The sequence below is a fragment of the Plutella xylostella genome, chromosome 13 (assembly GCF_932276165.1).
Source record: "Plutella xylostella chromosome 13, ilPluXylo3.1, whole genome shotgun sequence".
Taxonomy (NCBI): Eukaryota; Metazoa; Arthropoda; class Insecta; order Lepidoptera; family Plutellidae; genus Plutella; species Plutella xylostella.
In genome coordinates, this window is record NC_063993.1 from 10,445,175 (window position 1) to 10,463,995 (window position 18,821).

General features: G+C 40.6%; 3 protein-coding genes across 3 annotated transcripts; 1 reads left to right on the forward strand and 2 right to left on the reverse strand.

Moving 5' to 3' along the window:
* Positions 1-3: 3 nt before the first annotated feature.
* LOC105385647 (immunoglobulin superfamily member 10) lies at positions 4-1,505 on the forward strand. Its single transcript, XM_011556060.3, has 3 exons — positions 4-219; positions 457-691; positions 1,050-1,505. The coding sequence occupies exons 1-3, from the start codon at positions 4-6 to the stop codon at positions 1,256-1,258; spliced, it is 660 nt and encodes a 219-aa protein (XP_011554362.3). The 3' UTR covers positions 1,259-1,505.
* LOC105385646 (anaphase-promoting complex subunit 4) lies at positions 1,497-8,314 on the reverse strand. Its single transcript, XM_011556059.3, has 6 exons — positions 8,126-8,314; positions 7,938-8,044; positions 7,517-7,705; positions 4,031-4,565; positions 3,127-3,326; positions 1,497-2,771 (listed from the first exon to the last, which is right to left on the reverse strand). The coding sequence occupies exons 1-6, from the start codon at positions 8,232-8,234 to the stop codon at positions 1,539-1,541; spliced, it is 2,373 nt and encodes a 790-aa protein (XP_011554361.3). The 5' UTR covers positions 8,235-8,314; the 3' UTR covers positions 1,497-1,538.
* Positions 8,315-17,297: 8,983 nt separating this feature from the next.
* LOC105385649 (RWD domain-containing protein 2A) lies at positions 17,298-18,593 on the reverse strand. The gene has a single exon (XM_011556062.3). It carries the CDS (start codon positions 18,401-18,403, stop codon positions 17,522-17,524), a length of 882 nt encoding a protein of 293 aa, XP_011554364.3. The 5' UTR covers positions 18,404-18,593; the 3' UTR covers positions 17,298-17,521.
* Positions 18,594-18,821: the final 228 nt, after the last annotated feature.

Consider the following 18,821-nt stretch of genomic DNA (forward strand, 5'->3'; position numbering starts at 1 on the left):
AAGATGCCTACATTAGGTGATAGTCTGCCTCTGATCAAGAACACGGTGGTGACGGAGGTGCCAGCGGGATCCACCGCAGTGCTGTCCTGCAATAGCAATGACTATGACCACAACTTCATGTTTTGGCTGTTTGATAAAAACAAAGTGATTGGTCCCGGCAATGACTATGATGAGAGGAAATACAAATATGAAGTGCTCTCTGGGAAGCTGCACATTGATGTATGTATTTTGGTTATTTTTATTTTTGTTATGTAACACAAGTTTGTTGTTTTCTGTAAGCTTCAGGTGACCTTTAAAAGTTTTCTACACAAATTCCTGCATAGAATTCAACTATTCCTTTTATACATTTTATTATTCCAGCAGTCCAGACAGAATTATTGTGCTATTAAAATTAATTTAAGCTTATTTATATATTTGGATCTAACCTTTTTGACTAAGTATTTTGTATTATTCCAGAGTGTGTCACCAGCAGAGTCTGGCTACTACAAGTGTGTCTCCAAGAAGCTGGATGGCTCAGCCCTCACTGTCGGAGAGGTGGAGATGATAGTGAAGGGATCTGCGTTCAATGCTATAGATGCTGTCAAACTGGTCGCCATTGTGGTCTCAATCATTGTGATCATTGGATGTGCTGTCATATACTGGAGAATGAGGAAAGATTGGAACAAATATGATGGCAGAACAGTGGTTCCAGGTATAAACAACTTAACTTTTTAATTAGTGTTTGTTTAATTATTTAAGATCCTTGTTTTCAAATATATATTTTTTTAAACATACCTAATATAAGATTCAAATGAGAGTATCATAGTGATTAGAATATTGCCCCTCAAACGGATGGGCCCAAGAAATAATTTTGTTCTGTGGATGGGCCTGGGCAAAGAGTAAAGTAATAAAGGGGGGTCTGCTTCCTTCAGGAGCAAACTAATAAAAACAGTAATTCAGGTCTAAGAAAAAACTTATATCATGGTTTTAGTGCTACCATAAATAATAGTTCTTGTGCTTCTTTTATAATAACTTTCCGTCTTAAAATTTTATTATCTATCTCATTACAGTTGACGAAGCAGATGATGACGATGAAGGTGGTGATGAGGTCTACAACCGCACCACAACGTCTATACCATCCACTGCCCCTGGCCCCAGCAGAAACGTGTCTTCAGACCAGCTCCTTTATGGCATAGACAACCAGGGTCTGGACACTGACTTTGCATCAGTCTTTGAGAACATACAAATAAAATCTCCACAGCAAAGAAGTCTGATTTAGATAGCTAGAGTAATTTTGATGGTGAGAGTACTTATGTAGCTTTAAGAACAAAGTTGCTTTTACATTGACATGAGTGTAAATCTGTAAATAGTGTAGAGTGTAAATTAAATTCTAGGTGCTAAGTAGTTAGTAATCAATATTGTTTAGGTAGATTAGGGATTTCAAAGTGTATTTAATTTGTAATAAGATTTTCTACTGTCCTATGTTGATACGTATTTCCAATAAAACCATGGGAGTTACAAAATGATTAATTTATTATTCCTAGCCCTACCTACCTTCACTAAAACGTGATATTCTCTGGCGCTGTAACACTAACATCCGCTGATGTATCCACAGCCTGTTCCTGGTCACTTTGCTGCGTGGTATTATGCGATTGTGGCGTCGTCTCCAACGTCTCGTCATCCTCATCTTCACCATCGACCTCCATCTCATACACCCGCACCCGCCTGCCACTCCTGGCCAACACCACCGCCACTTTCCTACTACCCGACACCCCTATCTGCTGCCCGTCCATTTTCTCCAACACCCTGTAAACCCCCTGGTCTAGTAACGGAGACAAATCCCGTCGGGAAACCTTTTCACTGAATATGCTAGATTTTGTTTTGATGTTGAACTCGCTTGCGTTGTCTGTAGCTATTTTTAGAGGTAATTGGACGAAGATACTGCTGTCTGGAGTGTGCGGATGTTGAAGTAATAGAGACAAGTATTCGCCGGAGTAGAATTGCAGGTCTAGTAGTGATATCAGTTCTTGATCGGTCTCCTCTTCGTTGGTTTGCATGAGACAGGGAGAGAAATAGTATTTGATGGCGCCAGCGCTGCACTCTTTCTCTTTCATGTTCACAGACATGAATGAGAAGCCTTCCCTTCCGTTTTGTTTGTTCATGAAAGCGACCATAAACGTCTGTGTGGCGGCGTCAAACACTTGAGTCACTTTTAAGTTATCCAGCATATTCACAGATGCTCTATTTTCTAGACATTTCAGATTGTACATAAGAGAAAAATGCCTACACATGTCTTTCTCGGTAACATCGAAAACTTTCCCTATCGTTTCCTTAAGAAAATTTTGCTGTTGTACTAACGAAAACTTCTTAAACTCTGTAGTGAAAATCGTGTCGTTTTCTTTGAGCAGACACTGGTTTTCTTTCAGGAATTTCTGCCAAGGGTTGTCTTCGTCATCAGGTAATATTGTCAAGTGTTGATTCTGCAGATACTGCCCTAGTCTTTCTAGGCTGAATCGTACCGGCTTCCCAGCATCATCTGTTTCATCTTTGACATTATAGAAGTTGTAGAGAAACTCTGCGATATGCGACAGTTCCTGTTGTGTAATCTTGACTATTTCCGTGGGAGTCTGTTCGTCTAAAAGCCGTACTATGACCACAAAAAGCCATCGGAAGAATGCCTTGTAGTTTCTCATGGAAGTGTCAATGACTTGCTGAAGTTCTAGACATTTGTTAAGGAATGCGAAGCTCGCGTGGATCGCGGCGGTCACTGTCTCCTCTTCTAGACCCATGATCTGTGGAAGGTTAATCAATCAATCAAGTTTGTTATCTTGTGCAAACATTACAAAATTTCAAGGTAAATGCTAATTCAGACAGGTTCCTATGCTACTGGGATTTTTGCAATCCTATTCATATCAGAGTGACACAAAGATGGCTAACATGATAGTTGTCAACGCTCAATAAGTGCTGAATTACACCTACTGCTGCTACCTAAATAGTAGGTACCTATTATATATTTTTCAATTCGTGTTCCATAGCTAATAAATACCTGGAGAGGGCTATAGCATAAAATCTTCTATTATTTTAAGCCCATCCCATTAAAAACTTATTTAAACTCATCCCCTAACTTTTAAGTTCCTCAAAGCTCACCTTATACCGGTCGGGTATCCTAGTGAGTCCGCGTAGTTCAGCCAGGTAGTACGTCAGACTCTGCGCCACGACATTCAGTTGTTTCAACACCAACTTCTGTATGGTCGAGTAGCTGAGTTCGACTGAACTGCCGAACTTCTTCAAGCCCTTAGCTGTCAGTTCTTGCAGCAGAAACAGTTCTAGTTCGTCAGATGGTACGCCTGTAAGTGAGGGAAGAGGGGTTATTAGGTTATTGGGCACGAATAGTATCATGAGAAAATGATGAATTAAATTTACATTCTATTCTATTCTCTGTGGGGGTGTAAGTACCTGCACCTGGCTCTCTCGAGTGGAACCTTTGTGCATATCCCCAAGGTCTAAACTGCCTTCCTATGCTTGGACCATATCCCACCACGCTGGTCCACTGCGGGTTGGTGGGTTCACATATCTAGATGTGCCTGATCTAGATATGCAGGTTTCCTCACGATGTTTTCATATTTTTATTTTTGTATACATTGTACTTAAGTTAAAAGAACTCATTGGTACATGTCAGCGCCGGGATTCGAACCCGCATCTCTGGCGTGAGAAACGGGCGCTTACCCGACTGAGCTACCACCGCTCCTGAAATTTACATTTGGCTATGTACTAATTGTACCGCTAGATGGCGATACAATCAGTATTTCTATTAGCTTTTTGACTTTTTAATAATAAAGCTCAAGGCTGTCTTCTTTAAAAAAAATGGAAGACAGACTTATGCATGGACTTATGCCATCACACTCTAATCATACGATCTCTGTCTGTCAATCACAAAATTTGCTTTGTGCTGTCAATACTCCATCCTTCTCCCACTAACTTTTATTACTTTATCCACAAGCTTTATAGTCCAACTATACGTATGTATACCAACAAGAAAAAAAAAACAAACCCATCATAAGCAACTCCAAGAAATCAGCCGAAACGCCTCCTTCAGGCACTGACGCGGCATAGTTCATCATTTTCGTATCCATTTCCAACAAAATATGCTCCCACGCCTCGTGAATAGACGTCATTGTATGATCCAGATGCGACATTAGTTGTATTATCTGACCGTGTTTGTTGGCCACTGTGGATATGTCTGAAGCATACGCAGATAGCACACTCGTGTTGATTAATGCAGTGTATAATCCATTGCTGCCTTCGTCAGTATAAAGGACTTGCATGACACTGAAGTCATCAGAGAATATTATGTCTAAAACTTTGTATTCTCCACATTCGTCATTCACAAGCTCTGCTAAATTGATGGTGCCGAAGGGATATCGGCCGAATATACTCATATGTATGAGTCCGGCTCCATAGCCAACCATTAGGATGTTGAGTTGGGTCTGCTCTTTGATTTCTATGAACTCCTTGCCAATGTCCTCTGGGCCTTGCTTCTTGTAGTTGTTTAAAGGTGGTGGGGGCAGGAATATTGATGCATCATTCTGGAATTGAAATGTTTTTTATTATAATTAGTTCACCAACAGATGAGTTGTTGATTGCAGACTACAAACAGGTAACAGAGTATGGGAGGGCAGACAGGTAGCAAGTGGCTGAGGACAAATTATACCTTGTTTCACGGGGAAAGACATCTGACAAAACCCTTATTACATTCGAATAAGGGTAGTTTTTGTTTGTATCAGATGTCTTTCCCCATGAAACAAGGTATAGTGAGAATGTTGTGGTGTGCAAGAGACCATATTTGCACCTTCAGATCCTCAAAATTCCACACAAGTTGAGTTACAGTCATAGAAAGGTATGTTTACATCTAGTACACAATGAGCAAGATATAACATACTGTTTTTGTCTTTCTATGGCTAACCCAATTAAATGAAATTATGAGTGTTATTTACAGCAGTATACCAATACAGGCTGATGATGATAAGAGGGAATTATATCACTTTCATATTTAATTACTTATCTTGATAAATTCTATACTACACTGTTATTAGTAATCTTACGGAATTCTGACAGTTATCAATTTTAGACAAATCAGAGATCACAAACCTTTTTGGGCTGGGCACTTTTTCAATACGAGTCTGGACATCTGAGACTATAATATATTTTTTTTAGTCCCTGTATCCATTTTATTAAGTGCGGCGCTCCAAATTAAAAGGCGATTTACCTACATACATAATATATTATTTATTAAGATAACATTAGGAGAAACAAGATTATACATAGGTATAGACGAACATAAATTTGAGCAAACGAAACTTAGGTGTTTAAAGATTGTGCCTAAAGAGTTTTAGACGAAACGAGCCTTATGTAACATAAGTCTTGGCAAAGTGATGGTTCGACCAAAAAAGTTTAGACCATACGAGTTATGCGAAATGAGTTTTGGTCAATAAATATTATTATTATTATTATTATTAAACATTTATTTTCAGATATAACATCCATAGTGAATTAGTAAAACATGTCGAAAATTGTTAGTCAAAATATAAATATAATAGGTAGGTACATGAAAAAATTAAATTAAATTAGATCCGAAATAATAAATAAATATACTTAAATGTCATTTTAAATGTAAATTAAATTGGATTGAATAAAGTGAAATAATAAATTGAATTAATAAATTGAATCATTAAATTGAATTAATAAATTAAATTAATAAATTGAATTAATAAATTGAATTAATAAATAGAATTAATAAATTAATATATTCATTTCTTATTTCGGTTAATGTGTACACCTACGCAATGCCTCACAATTGGACTATCCATCCTATCCGCCAACACACTGAGGATAGCATTCGAGCTGCTCCGCGTACGCGATAGCCAGATGAGCGGAACCCGCCTCCAGCATCTCCATACTGCCTTCCTAAGCTTGGACCATTTCCCACCACGCTGGTCCACTGCGGTGTTGGTGGGTTCACATATGATCACAGACGTTTTCCTTCTCCGTAAGAGCGATGGTATACATTGTACTTAAATTCAAAGAACTCATTGTTACCTACATGTCAGCGCCGAGATTCGAACCCGCATCTCTTGCTTGAGAAGCGGGCGCTTACCCGACTGAGCCAGTTGGACTCGCGCAGTGAGTGTTCCGTACAAGTAGGTATACTTAATTACCTGAGGTAGTTTTCCTTTTAATTTCATCATAATTATGTACGGTGGCCTGCGCCTAAAAGTATACAGGCGGAGTTTTTAAAATAGCGATCTCAAGCTCACATGCTGCTCAAGCACATCCACATAAACACCACTGCTACACACATCACACACAACACGTCCCCGGATTTATAACAGATGTAGCTGGACCCCATCAGCAGGGATCGCTATTTTAAAAACTCCGCCTGTATACTTTTAGGCGCAGGCCACCGTACATCTATACGAAATATCAGCTTGATATCTTTACCCGTTTCCGAGAAAAAAGGTGGTGACAACAAAGTGTGATCGGGTTCCTTTTTTTCCTTTTGAGGTACGGAACCCTCAAAAAGAATAGTGACAATCGGATCAATCGTTTCGGAGATATGCGTGGACAAACATACATACCAACAAGCATATAAACGTACATAGGTACATAAACATTTATAAAATTTTGAATATTTGTTTATTAGCCCTAATACTCGTATATTGTCATATGTCAATATGGTGCAGTTCCAATAATCTTACATACATACCGAACATATTATATGTACTTACCGAATAGACAATCTTTTTTTGAAATTGATTAAAAAGGTTTATTATCCCTGAATTTAGTAGGAAGTGATGCCATGCTAAAGAATAAAATAAAGCAATTAAAATTAATTCGATACATGGGTCGTGAGTCGTGATCCTACTTCATATTATAAATGCGAAAGTTTGTAAGTGTATATGTGTATATATGTATGTATGTATGTGTGTATGTTTGTTATTTCTTCACGTCAAAACGGCTGAACCGATTTTAATGAAATTTGGAATGAAGTTAGCTGACACCCTGGATTAACACATGTGTTACTTTTTATCGCGGAATTGCCACGGGAAAACTTATTAAGGCGAAGCGAAGCTCGCGGGAACAGCTATTATATTGAAATATTTGTTATTTTTGTATTAGTTTACTTGAGCAAGTAAATATTTAGATTTATCTTTTTGTATAAAAATATTAAGAAAAAATTATTGCCCAGAAATGGATCGCAATTTTTCATTTTTTCGGTAAAGAACTTTTTTAGTAGCATCACTTATAAAATGTCAGAATTCTTTCCAATTAAAAATCAGAGTTTACTAATATTATAAATGCGAAAGTATGTGTGTACGTTTATTACTTCTTCACATCAAAACCTAAACCTGTATTAATTAAATTTGGTATGGAGTAAGCTGACACCCAAGATTAACACATAGGCTACTTTTTATCCCAGAATTCCCATGGGAAAACTTTTTAATGCAAAGCAATGCTTGCGGGAACTGCTAGTACTTACATAAATATTGTACTCAGTGTTCTCCAGCACCCCAGCAGTCACTGGCCATGAGATGCATGTCACCCCATGACTTTTCTGGTCTTCGAACTCCTCGGAGGATGAGGAGCCAAGGTGGAACATGTGAATGATATCCTTGTCTTCTATATCTACAATGTAGACACTTCCTGAGCTGTAACCAATAGCTAGGGCCTGCAAGAGGAAAGGTAAAATATTGTTAGATGTGTAAAAAATATTCCATTTCAGGTGTTTGATGGAGCTGTTTCAAGGACTACAGTAATTTTAAATAATTATATACTTACACTTGAAATTTTTGCTATTTTAGGGATACTTACTTAAAAAATAGTGTTGTATATAATCTGTAAACTTTTATTCTTAAAGTATATCACACTCTGCTCCCTGTAAATAAATAAATAAGATGTACCTTTCCGTCAGGCCTCCAAGCCATTGCCTGAACTAAATCATCATTTTCTTTTGGGGGTGTGAAGCTCCACACCTTCTGCCAATGAAGCCTATGTACCTGAACTTCGCCTGAAATAGTAAGAAAAGTTAAATAATAAGTGGCTCGCATAAATACTACCGGCTAAAAAAAAACATTAGCAGACCAAGTACCTTTTAAATTGCTGAGTGCAATTAAATCCAACCTGTGATTCCACAGCATAAGGCCGACTTGATTAGCCACATGCTTTTCTTCTATTTGTTTCATACCACAGTGATACATTTCTATTTATTTTCAACAGGGAGTTTTTTCAGTTTTTCAACAATATGAATATGAGTAAATGGAGATTTGAATTTGAAAACAAGACAGACAGTGACGTCAAATTGACAAGTAAATAATTTCTACAGATTAGTTTGATTTTCATTCCGTTTCGAGCGTAACTAGGGTACCCACGTGGTCCTAATTATCAGCGCGATTTCGAGCCTTTTCTGTGCCAATTTACAGTGTTAATACTTGTTTGTTGTTGTAAGTGTGGTGGTGGTTAGTGGTAAGTGTTGTGTTCGTCCGTAAACTCGTATTTTAGCTCCATTTCAATATAATGGAGCACCACTCGGATCGCCCCCCAGACCCTGACCCCCCAGATGATCAACAGATGTCTTCCTCACCTGATATACTTACGGACTCTTCCCAGGAGACGCGAAAGCGCCCTAGGGATGATGAACAAAGTTCAACACCAAAAGGTAAGCGTGTTATTGTCGACCCCGACTTAGCATCCGCAAGCATCCAAACCATATTCGCGCACCCTAGTCTCGACGCCACCAAGGTGTACGACGACTCTGACCCCGGCCCATTCATCGTACATGTCACCCAGGAAAGCTCGTCGGGAAGTACAGCTCCAGCTGCTTCATCCCCGCTTAGGGCTATCAAGTTCGGTCAATTTTTGTACAAAAATAAAATTTCCGACATCACAAGGGATGGTGTCAAAATGACAGGCCGCAACAGGGTCACTGTAGAATTTAGGTCTGCGAAGGCAGCCAATGAATTTATCAAGCATCCTGCCCTGACTGCAAACAAATTTAAGGCTGTAATTCCAACCTACCACATCACCCGGATGGGTGTTGCTAGGCGAGTACCAGTTGATCTCTCCATGGATGAGTTTGTGGGTTCCTTGGACCTCCCGGCTGGCTGTGGTATTGTCCTAAAAGCCCGGAGAATTAGCCGAAAAGTAGTTAACAATGGAAATACTTCCTACGTCCCCACTCAGACCATTGTCATCACCTTTAGAGGTCAACTTCTCCCAGAGAAAATTTTCTCCTACCGCGCAGCGGTAGAAATTGAAAGGTATACTTACCCGACAATTCAGTGCCATGCTTGCTGCAGGTTTGGCCATATGAAGGCTAGTTGCCGGTCCAAGCCTCGCTGCTACAAGTGTGCCCAGCCACACTTGGGTGAGGCTTGCGATGCCGACCCTCCCACTTGCATCTACTGTTCCGGAAGTCATGCCTCCACTAGTGAAAATTGTCCTGAGCAAGCCAGACAGAAATCCATTAAAGTCATTATGTCGCAGGACAGCATCTCTTTCGCTGAAGCCGATGCTCGACTTCCTAAGAGCAGAAAATCATTCGCTGAAGTTACTGCTTCACAACCTATTGACCCACCTGCAAACAAATCATACAAAAAGACTGTATACACACAGCGTAGGCCTAGGTCTCCCCTCAGTCCTGGTTACGACAGACTTGCCCATCAGGCACTTATCTCTTCCCCATCTTCCTCACTTCCTAATGGAAGTGCCCTCAACTCTATCACTTCTATCACCCCTAATGACAACTTATTAGACAATCTTCTTTCCTTAGTTGTTAGTCTGCTGGCTAAATTCAGCGACACAATACCGCCCCACGTTGCCCTAAAACTCAAGGAACTTACATCCTTCACCCAGAATGGCTCTGAACCCGATCCGGGTCCTCCAGTGGAATGCTCAGAGCCTTAAAAATAAATCACATGAATTACTCACTCTCATTGACGATATCAAGCCCGTTGTCGTTGCCATCTCGGAGTCATGGCTAGCGCCAGGTTCTCGTTTCCGAGTTCCGGGCTACTCGTGTCTGCGGGATGACAGGGATGACGGGTTTGCTGGGTGCGCTTTACTTGTGAAGCGTTCCCTTATCTTCTCCTCTATCCCTACCCCCCCTCACGGACAGGAATTTAATGTTGTGGCTCTTAGGGCTTTAGACATTACTTTCGTGTCCGTGTATTTCCCTAATCCTCATCCCTCTCTGCTTCCATCTTTTTATAACATCATTTCTTCCCTCCCCCAACCTCTCCTGATCATGGGGGACTTTAACGCCCATCATACCTCATGGGGTTCTTATCACACTGACGCTTTTGCAATCGCCCTCTTAGACATGCTTGATACCTTAGATGTTTGTATTTTAAATGACGGCTCTCCTACCCGTCGAGTCCTTCCACGTCAGAACCCAAAAAGTGCTGTTGATCTCACTTTTTCTTCTCCTCTTCTTTCAACATCAATATTCTGGAGGGTCCTTCCAAATACTTTTGGGAGTGATCATTTTCCAATTTCTATTACTATACCTAACAGAACTAGCGTTCCTGCTGATTCATGTGCCTTCCCAAGATACATGATAGGTAGGAATGACTGGTCCACATTCATCTCCTCTGTTGAAGATAAACTTAATCTGATCCAACCCTGTTCCAGTGACAACTTTCTTGGTAACTATGAACTATTCGAAAAAGCTCTCACATCCTCTGCTAAAAATAAAAAATCTCGCAAGGGCCTAAGAGTCTCACCACCTTGGTGGGATTCTGACTGCACTTCGGCTATTGAAGATCGAAAAAACGCAGAGGATGTTTATCTAGCTAATATGAGCATGGAAAATTTCATAAGTTACAAAAGAATAGCCGCACGAACCAAACGGCTTCTTAAAAAGAAAAAGAAACAGGGTTGGATCAGATTTTGTGAAAATCTTTCTCCTAGGTCTCCCTCCTCTCTGGTGTGGAGATACATTCGGCGATATCGCGGTTCCCTTAATGTCGAAGATATCTTATGCAACGATCCCTCTCTATGGCTAGAAGGGTTCAGCGATAAACTGGCTCCACCTTATGTCCCACACTCTAGTGCTCTCCGTCCTCCACCAGCTCCCTTACCATCTTCAGACAGGTTGGATTCTCCATTCTCTATGGATGAACTTCAATCTGCTTTATCTGGCTTAACCGATTCTTCTCCAGGTATTGATGGCATTCCATACTCTTTCCTTTCAAAATCAAGCCTCAGGGTCAAGTGCTTCTACTTGGAGCTGATAAACTACTTTCTTGAGTATGGAGTTACTCCATGCTCTTGGAGTAAGCAAATAGTCGTTCCCATATTGAAGGCCGGAAAAGACCCCCGTGACCCTAACTCCCGACGTCCAATCGCCCTCTCCTCTGCTTTGTCGAAAATCTTGGAACACATGATTAAATGCAGGCTGGAATGCTTAGTTGAAAATAGGGGAATCCTCGCCAAAACCCAGTTTGATTTTAGGAAAGGTATGAGCACCCTAGACAGTCTTGCAATTCTTACTACAGATATTCACATCGCATTTAAGAGGAAAGAATACCTTGTGGGTGTCTTTCTTGACATAGCGTCTGCCTACGATAACGTCCTTCTTCCTGTGCTCAGGCAGAAAATGCGCCAGCTGAGCATTCCAGTGAAGCTTACCCGTTTGGTTTGCAGCCTATTCATGGAGAGATCTATCTACATAAAATCCCCTTCGACCTTGGACTCCCCAAAATTTGTATGGAAAGGCCTTCCCCAGGGATCGGTCTTAAGCCCCCTTCTTTACAGTCTTTATACTTATGATCTTGATAAATCCGTTGACTGCTTTTGCGACATTCTACAGTACGCCGACGACCTGGCTCTCTACTATGCATCTCCTTCGTTAGAAGAGACAAATGTACAGCTGAACCTGGCGCTTAGGTACCTCACGGATTGGCTGGATGGTCATGGGTTATCTCTCTCCCCCCCAAAATGCACAGCAGTTGTATTCACCAGAAAACGCCACATCCCTGATGTCGATCTCGTTGTTGGAGAAGATACAATTGCTGTAGCCAACAAAGTGAAATTTTTAGGCGTTATTTTAGATTCACGATTATCGGGAACCCATCACATGAATTATGTGGCTCAGAAGTGCGAGAGGGGCGTCAACGTCCTTAGATCTCTGTCGGGCGTATGGTGGGGGTCTCATCCCTACTCACAGAAACTCTTGTACAATGCTATTGTTCGAAGCCATTTCGATTATGCTTCCTTTGTACTGGACCCCTGTAACAAGGCTGCATTGGAAAAACTCGACAAAATACAGTACAAGTGTCTTCGTATTATATCGGGTGCGATGAGATCTTCTCCCACCAATGCCCTGCAGGTGGAGTGCGTTGATCCCCCTCTTTCACTCCGGAGGCAGTATTTGTGTGATCGTTTCTTCTTCAAAATTTGGCAATCCGACTCTCACCCCTTATTGGCCAAGCTTGATACCCTTAGGCGGTTATGTAACTCCCAAGAAAACCATGGTCTTTCTTTCCTCCTTAAAACATTCATTTTTTGCACTAACCTCCCTCATCCCACTGTGAAATTTAAAACTAACCCCCTTTTCGAAGTCCCCTATGACACCCTAGTTTTTCAACCCAACATAGCCCTGGATTTGGGCATCAGAAAGGACTCCCCTGGGGCTGATAGAGCCCTAAATGAGAAACTCAATACTGAGTGGCCGGACTGGCTCCCCATCTACACCGATGCCTCTAAATTATCTGAAGATGGCAACGTGGGTTTGGCTGTATGGCTGCCCAGATACAGGGTTGTGTTGAGTTTCAAGTGTCCTCCTGAAACCTCGGTCTTCACGGGCGAGGCAACAGCTATCTTAGAAGCTCTTCTCTACACTGAGTCCCACAAATTAAATAAAACTATCATTTTATCAGATTCGGCCAGCTGTTTACAAGCTATCATCGCTTATCCATTTAAATCTAAATCAAAATTTCCAATAATTCTCAAAATTAGAGAAACTCTTCATCGCTGTGTGACTCAGGGTATTGAGGTAGCTATTGCCTGGATTCCCGGACACAGTGGCATCATTGGTAATGAGTGTGCAGATTCCTTCGCTAAGGAAGCCGTTGGCTTGGGCCTGGATACTCATTACCAAAACTTCGCTCATGACCTTGCCTCGCTCGCAGGTCCGAGGCTAGATAGATCCTGGAAAGTGTCCTGGGACACTTCCAGGAATCTCAAAGGTAAGTTTTACTCCGACATTCAACCCCATATCCCCAAAAGGCCATGGTTTTTTAAAGCAAGATTTCTTGATAAACCTGCTACCTCCACTATTTGCAGGCTCCGTCTGGGTCATGCGTGCACCCCTGTGCACCTGGCTAGGATTCGGGTGCGTGATAGTTCTGTATGTGACTGCGGTACCAGCGAAGGATCTGTTGATCATCTTTTCTTTGAGTGTCCCAATCTTCAAACCTCCCTCCACGATTTCCTCCCCCCGTCCATTCCTAAACCTGTAAATATTAATTATCTACTAACACTTGTACATACTCCAGTTGCTAACATTCTGTACAGATTTCTCAAGACTAATAATATTAAACTGTAAATTTGTATATTGTCATTATATATACTAAAACTATACTAACCCCTATTTGTGATGTCCTGTATATAATTATATTGTGTTTGTCTGTTTGTTCCAGGTATTAACCCTGTAAATATATCTAAATTACCGTAAAGACAGTTATAATATACATGTGTGTTCCTTATTACAATTGAATTTGGCGGAATTTGCTGTGTCAGTCACACACGGCATAGTGCCACAACCAAAGATTGATTGATTGATAGTTTGATTTTGGCACTGTAAAATAACATTATTATATCTCAGAATAATAACTATCATGTTAAAGAGTACCATTCGATAGCAAGATTGCATTTCCAGTGCTGGGTAGCGGCTGGTAGGCCAGTGGCGGGAACACTCTACGATAGCATGCGCGATAGTCGTCGTGAGTTCAAAAATAAGCTTCAATGGTGCCAGAAAAATGAAGAAAACATTAAAATGGATATTTTAGCTGTACATCGTAAGCATAAAGATTTTTCCAAATTCTGGAAAGCTACCAAAAAGCTGGATTACAAACAAAGTCTGCCAGTGTCTGTGGAAGGTCACCAAAACACCACGGACATTGCTAATCTGTTTGCTCGTAGTTTCAAGGTCACCCCTCTGCTGCCTTCAGGTCCTCCTGCTGCCACGGCCAGCAGGTGTCGTGCCCCGGCTGACCAGGTGTTGCAGTTCAGTGTGGACGATGTCGCTCGAGCTGTACGGCGTATGAAGCGGGGCAAGTCGCCGGGGCACGACGGACTGAGTATCGAACATCTCTTGTGTGCCGGTGATGCCCTTTTTCCAAAGCTATGTCAGCTCTTTAATGAGTGCTTCAGATGTGGCTATTTACCTGCGAAGCTTATGGAAACTCTGGTGATCCCGGTACCCAAGAATAAGACTGGTGACCTTGGATCTTCGAGCAACTATCGGCCAATCTCACTGGGGACGGTAATAGGTAAGGTCCTGGAACGACTTCTGCAGCCTGCACTGGTTGGTAAGCTGCAAATCGACGATGCACAGTTTGGTTTCCGTCCTGGTCTCTCGACAGACTCCGCAATAATGAGCCTGAAGCACGCGGTCAACTATTACGTCCAGAGAGATACGTCAGTCTACGCCTGCTTCCTAGATCTCAGCAAGGCTTTTGACTTAGTAAATTACGACTCTCTGTGGCGTAAATTGTTGCACTCGGGTGTTTCGGAGTGTATTGTGGATCTGTTGAGGTATTGGTACGGCAACCAAACAAACGCTGTTAGATGGGGCGACTCGACTTCTAGCGAATATAGGCTAGACTGCGGGGTGCGCCAGGGGGGACTCACCTCTCCGGACCTTTTCAATGCTTATATAAATGACCTGATCGGGGAGCTGAGAGGCACCGGTGTCGGCTGTCATGTGAGGGGTGTTTGTGTAAACAACCTGAGCTATGCGGACGACATGGTGTTGCTCAGCCCCTCGATCAATGGCTTACGTAAGCTCCTTTCAGTCTGTGAGAATTATGCAAATTCTCATGGGCTGAAATATAATGTCAAAAAGACAGAGTTCATGGTCTTCCGAGCGGGTAAGGGTCCGGAGAGGGTTCCTGGGATCTCTCTTGATGGATCACCGGTGCAGCAGGTGCGGAAGTTCAGATACCTGGGCCACCTGTTGACTGAGGATCTCACCGACGACCAGGACATTGAGCGCGAGCGGCGGGCGCTCTCGGTGAGGTGCAACATGCTCGCTAGGAGGTTCCACAGATGCGATAAAGATGTAAAGGTCACTCTTTTTAGGGCTTACCTACTGCCAAAACATGTACACCTGTCATCTGTGGACCAAATTCACACGCAAATCCATGAGTGCCATGAGAGTGCAGTATAATGATGCATACCGCATTCTCATGCGCCAGCCGCGGTATTGCAGCGCGTCGAGCATGTTCGCCGAGGCGAGGGTGCCAGACTTCTTTGCCATCATGAGGTCCCGGATAGCCTCTTTCTGGCACAGACTGCGTAGCACTGGAAATGCAATTTTAACAAATGTTGCAGATGATTATAGGTGCCCAATTCTAAAACATTGGCTCTTTGTACAGTTGACCGCAAATCGAAAATTACCCTACCTGTTTTAGGTAGGAAACTAGTGTTTTAGTTATTTTTATATACCACTGTATGTATTATTTTAATTTTAATGTATAACTTTTTATGTAATTTGTGAACTATGGGTAACTGCCTGCAATAAACGTTTATTATTATTATTATTATTATTATTAATAACAGCCCCACGGTGATCGTACGGACTTCCTAGAATTTTTCGCTTTCGCGTCGCAACTCAACCCAACGGCAACGGTCTGGTTCTACAGGCCTGTGTCACTCCGCGCATGGGCGGCGCAGGCGCCAGCCTGGCGCCTGCCCCATCGATGGGGCAAATCTAGTCAGCTGCCGCAAGCGGAAGACGATACACGCGCGCGCTATTTGTTCCTATTTTGTACTAGTTTAATAATGTCGTATTTAGGTATTTATTAAAAATTATGAATAGAAAAATGGACATAAAAAGAAAAAAAGCAGCAAAAAAATACTGTGCCGTATTTAATTGCTTAAATACGGATCGTGATACAAATTTAATTTTTTTTAGATTACCAAAAGATGCTGACAGGTAAAACTAATCTAAGGGCGTCTTGCACAACAAAGTTAAATAAAATTAAATAGTTTGTCTCTTGCTCTGACAGTATAATGTCAGAGCAAGAGGTCATAGATTTAATTTTATTTAACTTTGTTGTGCAAGACGTCCTAAGTATTTTATTGATTTCTTCTACGTTCCTTATTTGAAATGAAATTAATCCGAACTACAAACCCTTTTTTTTCTCCACGTTGAACAAAGTCTATTCCAATTTTGTTTTCGTTAAAGTATTAAATTTACTGATACAACTACCTTCAAAATGCATTAATGAATCGATTATAAAATGTGCGCTGAGTGGGATTAGTGCTTAACGAAACTAACACGTTCTGTATCATAATATAAATTATATCCATAATATAAATTATAACGAAAAAAAAACATGTTTTCACAAAATTAAATGTTTTAGGTATTCATACACATTTTATGTACTTCAAAATATCTTAACTATGAAATTGTTATTGTTTTTACTGGTTATTTCCAATAGAAAAAAAGTTTGGAATAGCTTTGTATTCTAAATTCAAATTAATTTTGTTTTAAAACATGACATTCTTTTTACAAAGTCAGTCCGTTGCTTAGTAAACGTTGTAGTCTGTGGTGCTGAGGCAACCCTAAGGTGGCTTCTTTTTCAATGCGTATAACCACGTATAACTTATTATGCACCGTAGTCCAGTGAAATAAGGCGCATATTCCCTAAAAAAATAATTGGTAGGTAAGTAAATAAAAACGTGTGCGGCCGGAACGCGATCTAAATTAGATCTTATTGCTTATGGGATGGAGTCATATTTCTTTGCAGGCCATTGCGAAGATGGGCTTCTGTACCTGGTACTAGTTATTATTCTGTGGTTCTACCTACTTCTAAGATTTTTCCTTAACTATATTGTCTTTCACCGTAAGAGGGTCGGATTTGAACCTACAGCCTTTCGAATGGGATGAGATGATGAGATCTTGTACGCTACTCACATACCTCACAGTTCTTTAAGGTCGGTACTTACTTTAATAGATTCCAAAGATGTAAGGTAGGTATCAAGGTATTTACTTTTTAAAATTAGCTTTTTTACTAAAATAAGAATGCTCTTTGTTCGGAACAACACACTTATTTAATAATAAAATTTGTAAATAATAAAATCTTAAAAAGTTCAACATAGAATCAAAATGTAGATTACATTAGATTACAGCAGCAGAAGTTAACAAGTCTTATTTCAATATTGTTTATCACTAACATTGAGTAGGTACCTACAGTTAACTACTAACAGGTACTAACAGTTAACTACTTATACTAAGACCTATTGCTGATTGCATTTATCAATCTTTAGATAGGCCAAAAAAGTCGTGAAATGCATCATTGAGACCTATTTCTTCCATATATTTAGAAAAAACACCCATGTCTGCATGTTTATTGTTCTTGATTGAGGGATTATGAAAAAACAGTTCTTTAAAGCACTGAAATTTTTGTTCTGTAGGCCGTTGTGCGGGTTCAAACAGCTCTATCTTTCTCAGTGTAATTTTTTTCCAGCACATGGCTTTGATGATCCTCCAAAACTCCTTGCAGTGACCGTCGGGTCCCTCAATGTATATAACACCGGGTTTTCCTGGCACACAGAATCCAGTGACATCAAAGTCTCTAGAAGTATTCAGTATAACATCTCTCTTGTGCTTGTTGTATATGTGGTGGGAGAGGATCCAGTATCTGGCAAACTTGTCAGTAACTTCACTTTTCTCAACTTCTACTTTTGGCTTCTCAATAACTTCTGTTTTAGAGAACAAAGCAACATTATCCTGAAGCCATGTCACTATTGTGTACAGGCATACTTCTCCTAAATGATTTTCTCTAATAAATGCAGATAATTGACTATTCAGACTGCTTTCTTGATGACGGTTAAATTGATTGCATCGCACATAAACATCTGGTTCTTCGTTTGGGTAAAAGTTTGGCAAGTTTATGCAGAGTTCCAGTTTTATATTTTCAACTACAAGTTTCAGAATAAAATCCAGGTGACGCGGGGTAAAGTCTGTGGAGCCACCTATAACGGCTTCTATTTCCTGTATAATTTTAGGATCTGACAATATAATTTCATCTTTTCCAGGGTACATGGACTTTAATAATTCGTATTCGTCCAATTGTCTCGACAAGCAATTGGATAAGGTATCACTGATCGACTGTTCCATTTTTGCTTCACTAAACATGGTTTAAAACTTAAATGCACTGAAATCACCAATCCATATGGATTCCGCTTATGATCATATCCGCCCGAAATCACAGTCTGAGCTTTGTAAAACGAATTCCACAGGAGATTATAGTATAACTCGTGAAAGGCTCCATCAATGGGCACAACCACATTTCTTTATCTTTTAATTTTAAAACTTTGATCAATTTCGGCGGTCGCACAATCACAACAGCAACACAACATATGTTTTTTGACATTTGTTTTGTTTTGCATAATTTACAAATATATATCACCCTTATTTTGATAGCCGTAAAGTGTAAAATCATACAACAACTTGTTGATATACCCCGTTATACTATTTAGTCTTTGTTCAGACCTCAGAACAAGTATTCGCATGAGTTGAACAGTGTGCGTTTTTTGACGTTGACGTTTAAATT

Bases quoted from the DNA above. Each gene is read 5' to 3' on its own strand.
- LOC105385647 (XM_011556060.3), top strand. From the start codon at position 4: ATGCCTACATTAGGTGATAGTCTGCCTCTGATCAAGAACACGGTGGTG. The intron at 220-456 runs GTATGTATTTTG...GTATTATTCCAG, and splicing joins CTGGGAAGCTGCACATTGAT to AGTGTGTCACCAGCAGAGTC. The intron at 692-1,049 runs GTATAAACAACT...ATCTCATTACAG, and splicing joins TGGCAGAACAGTGGTTCCAG to TTGACGAAGCAGATGATGAC.
- LOC105385646 (XM_011556059.3), bottom strand. From the start codon at position 8,234: ATGTATCACTGTGGTATGAAACAAATAGAAGAAAAGCATGTGGCTAAT. The intron at 8,045-8,125 runs GTACTTGGTCTG...TTACTATTTCAG, and splicing joins TGCACTCAGCAATTTAAAAG to GCGAAGTTCAGGTACATAGG. The intron at 7,706-7,937 runs GTACATCTTATT...TTCCTCTTGCAG, and splicing joins CTTGGAGGCCTGACGGAAAG to GCCCTAGCTATTGGTTACAG.
- LOC105385649 (XM_011556062.3), bottom strand. From the start codon at position 18,403: ATGTTTAGTGAAGCAAAAATGGAACAGTCGATCAGTGATACCTTATCC.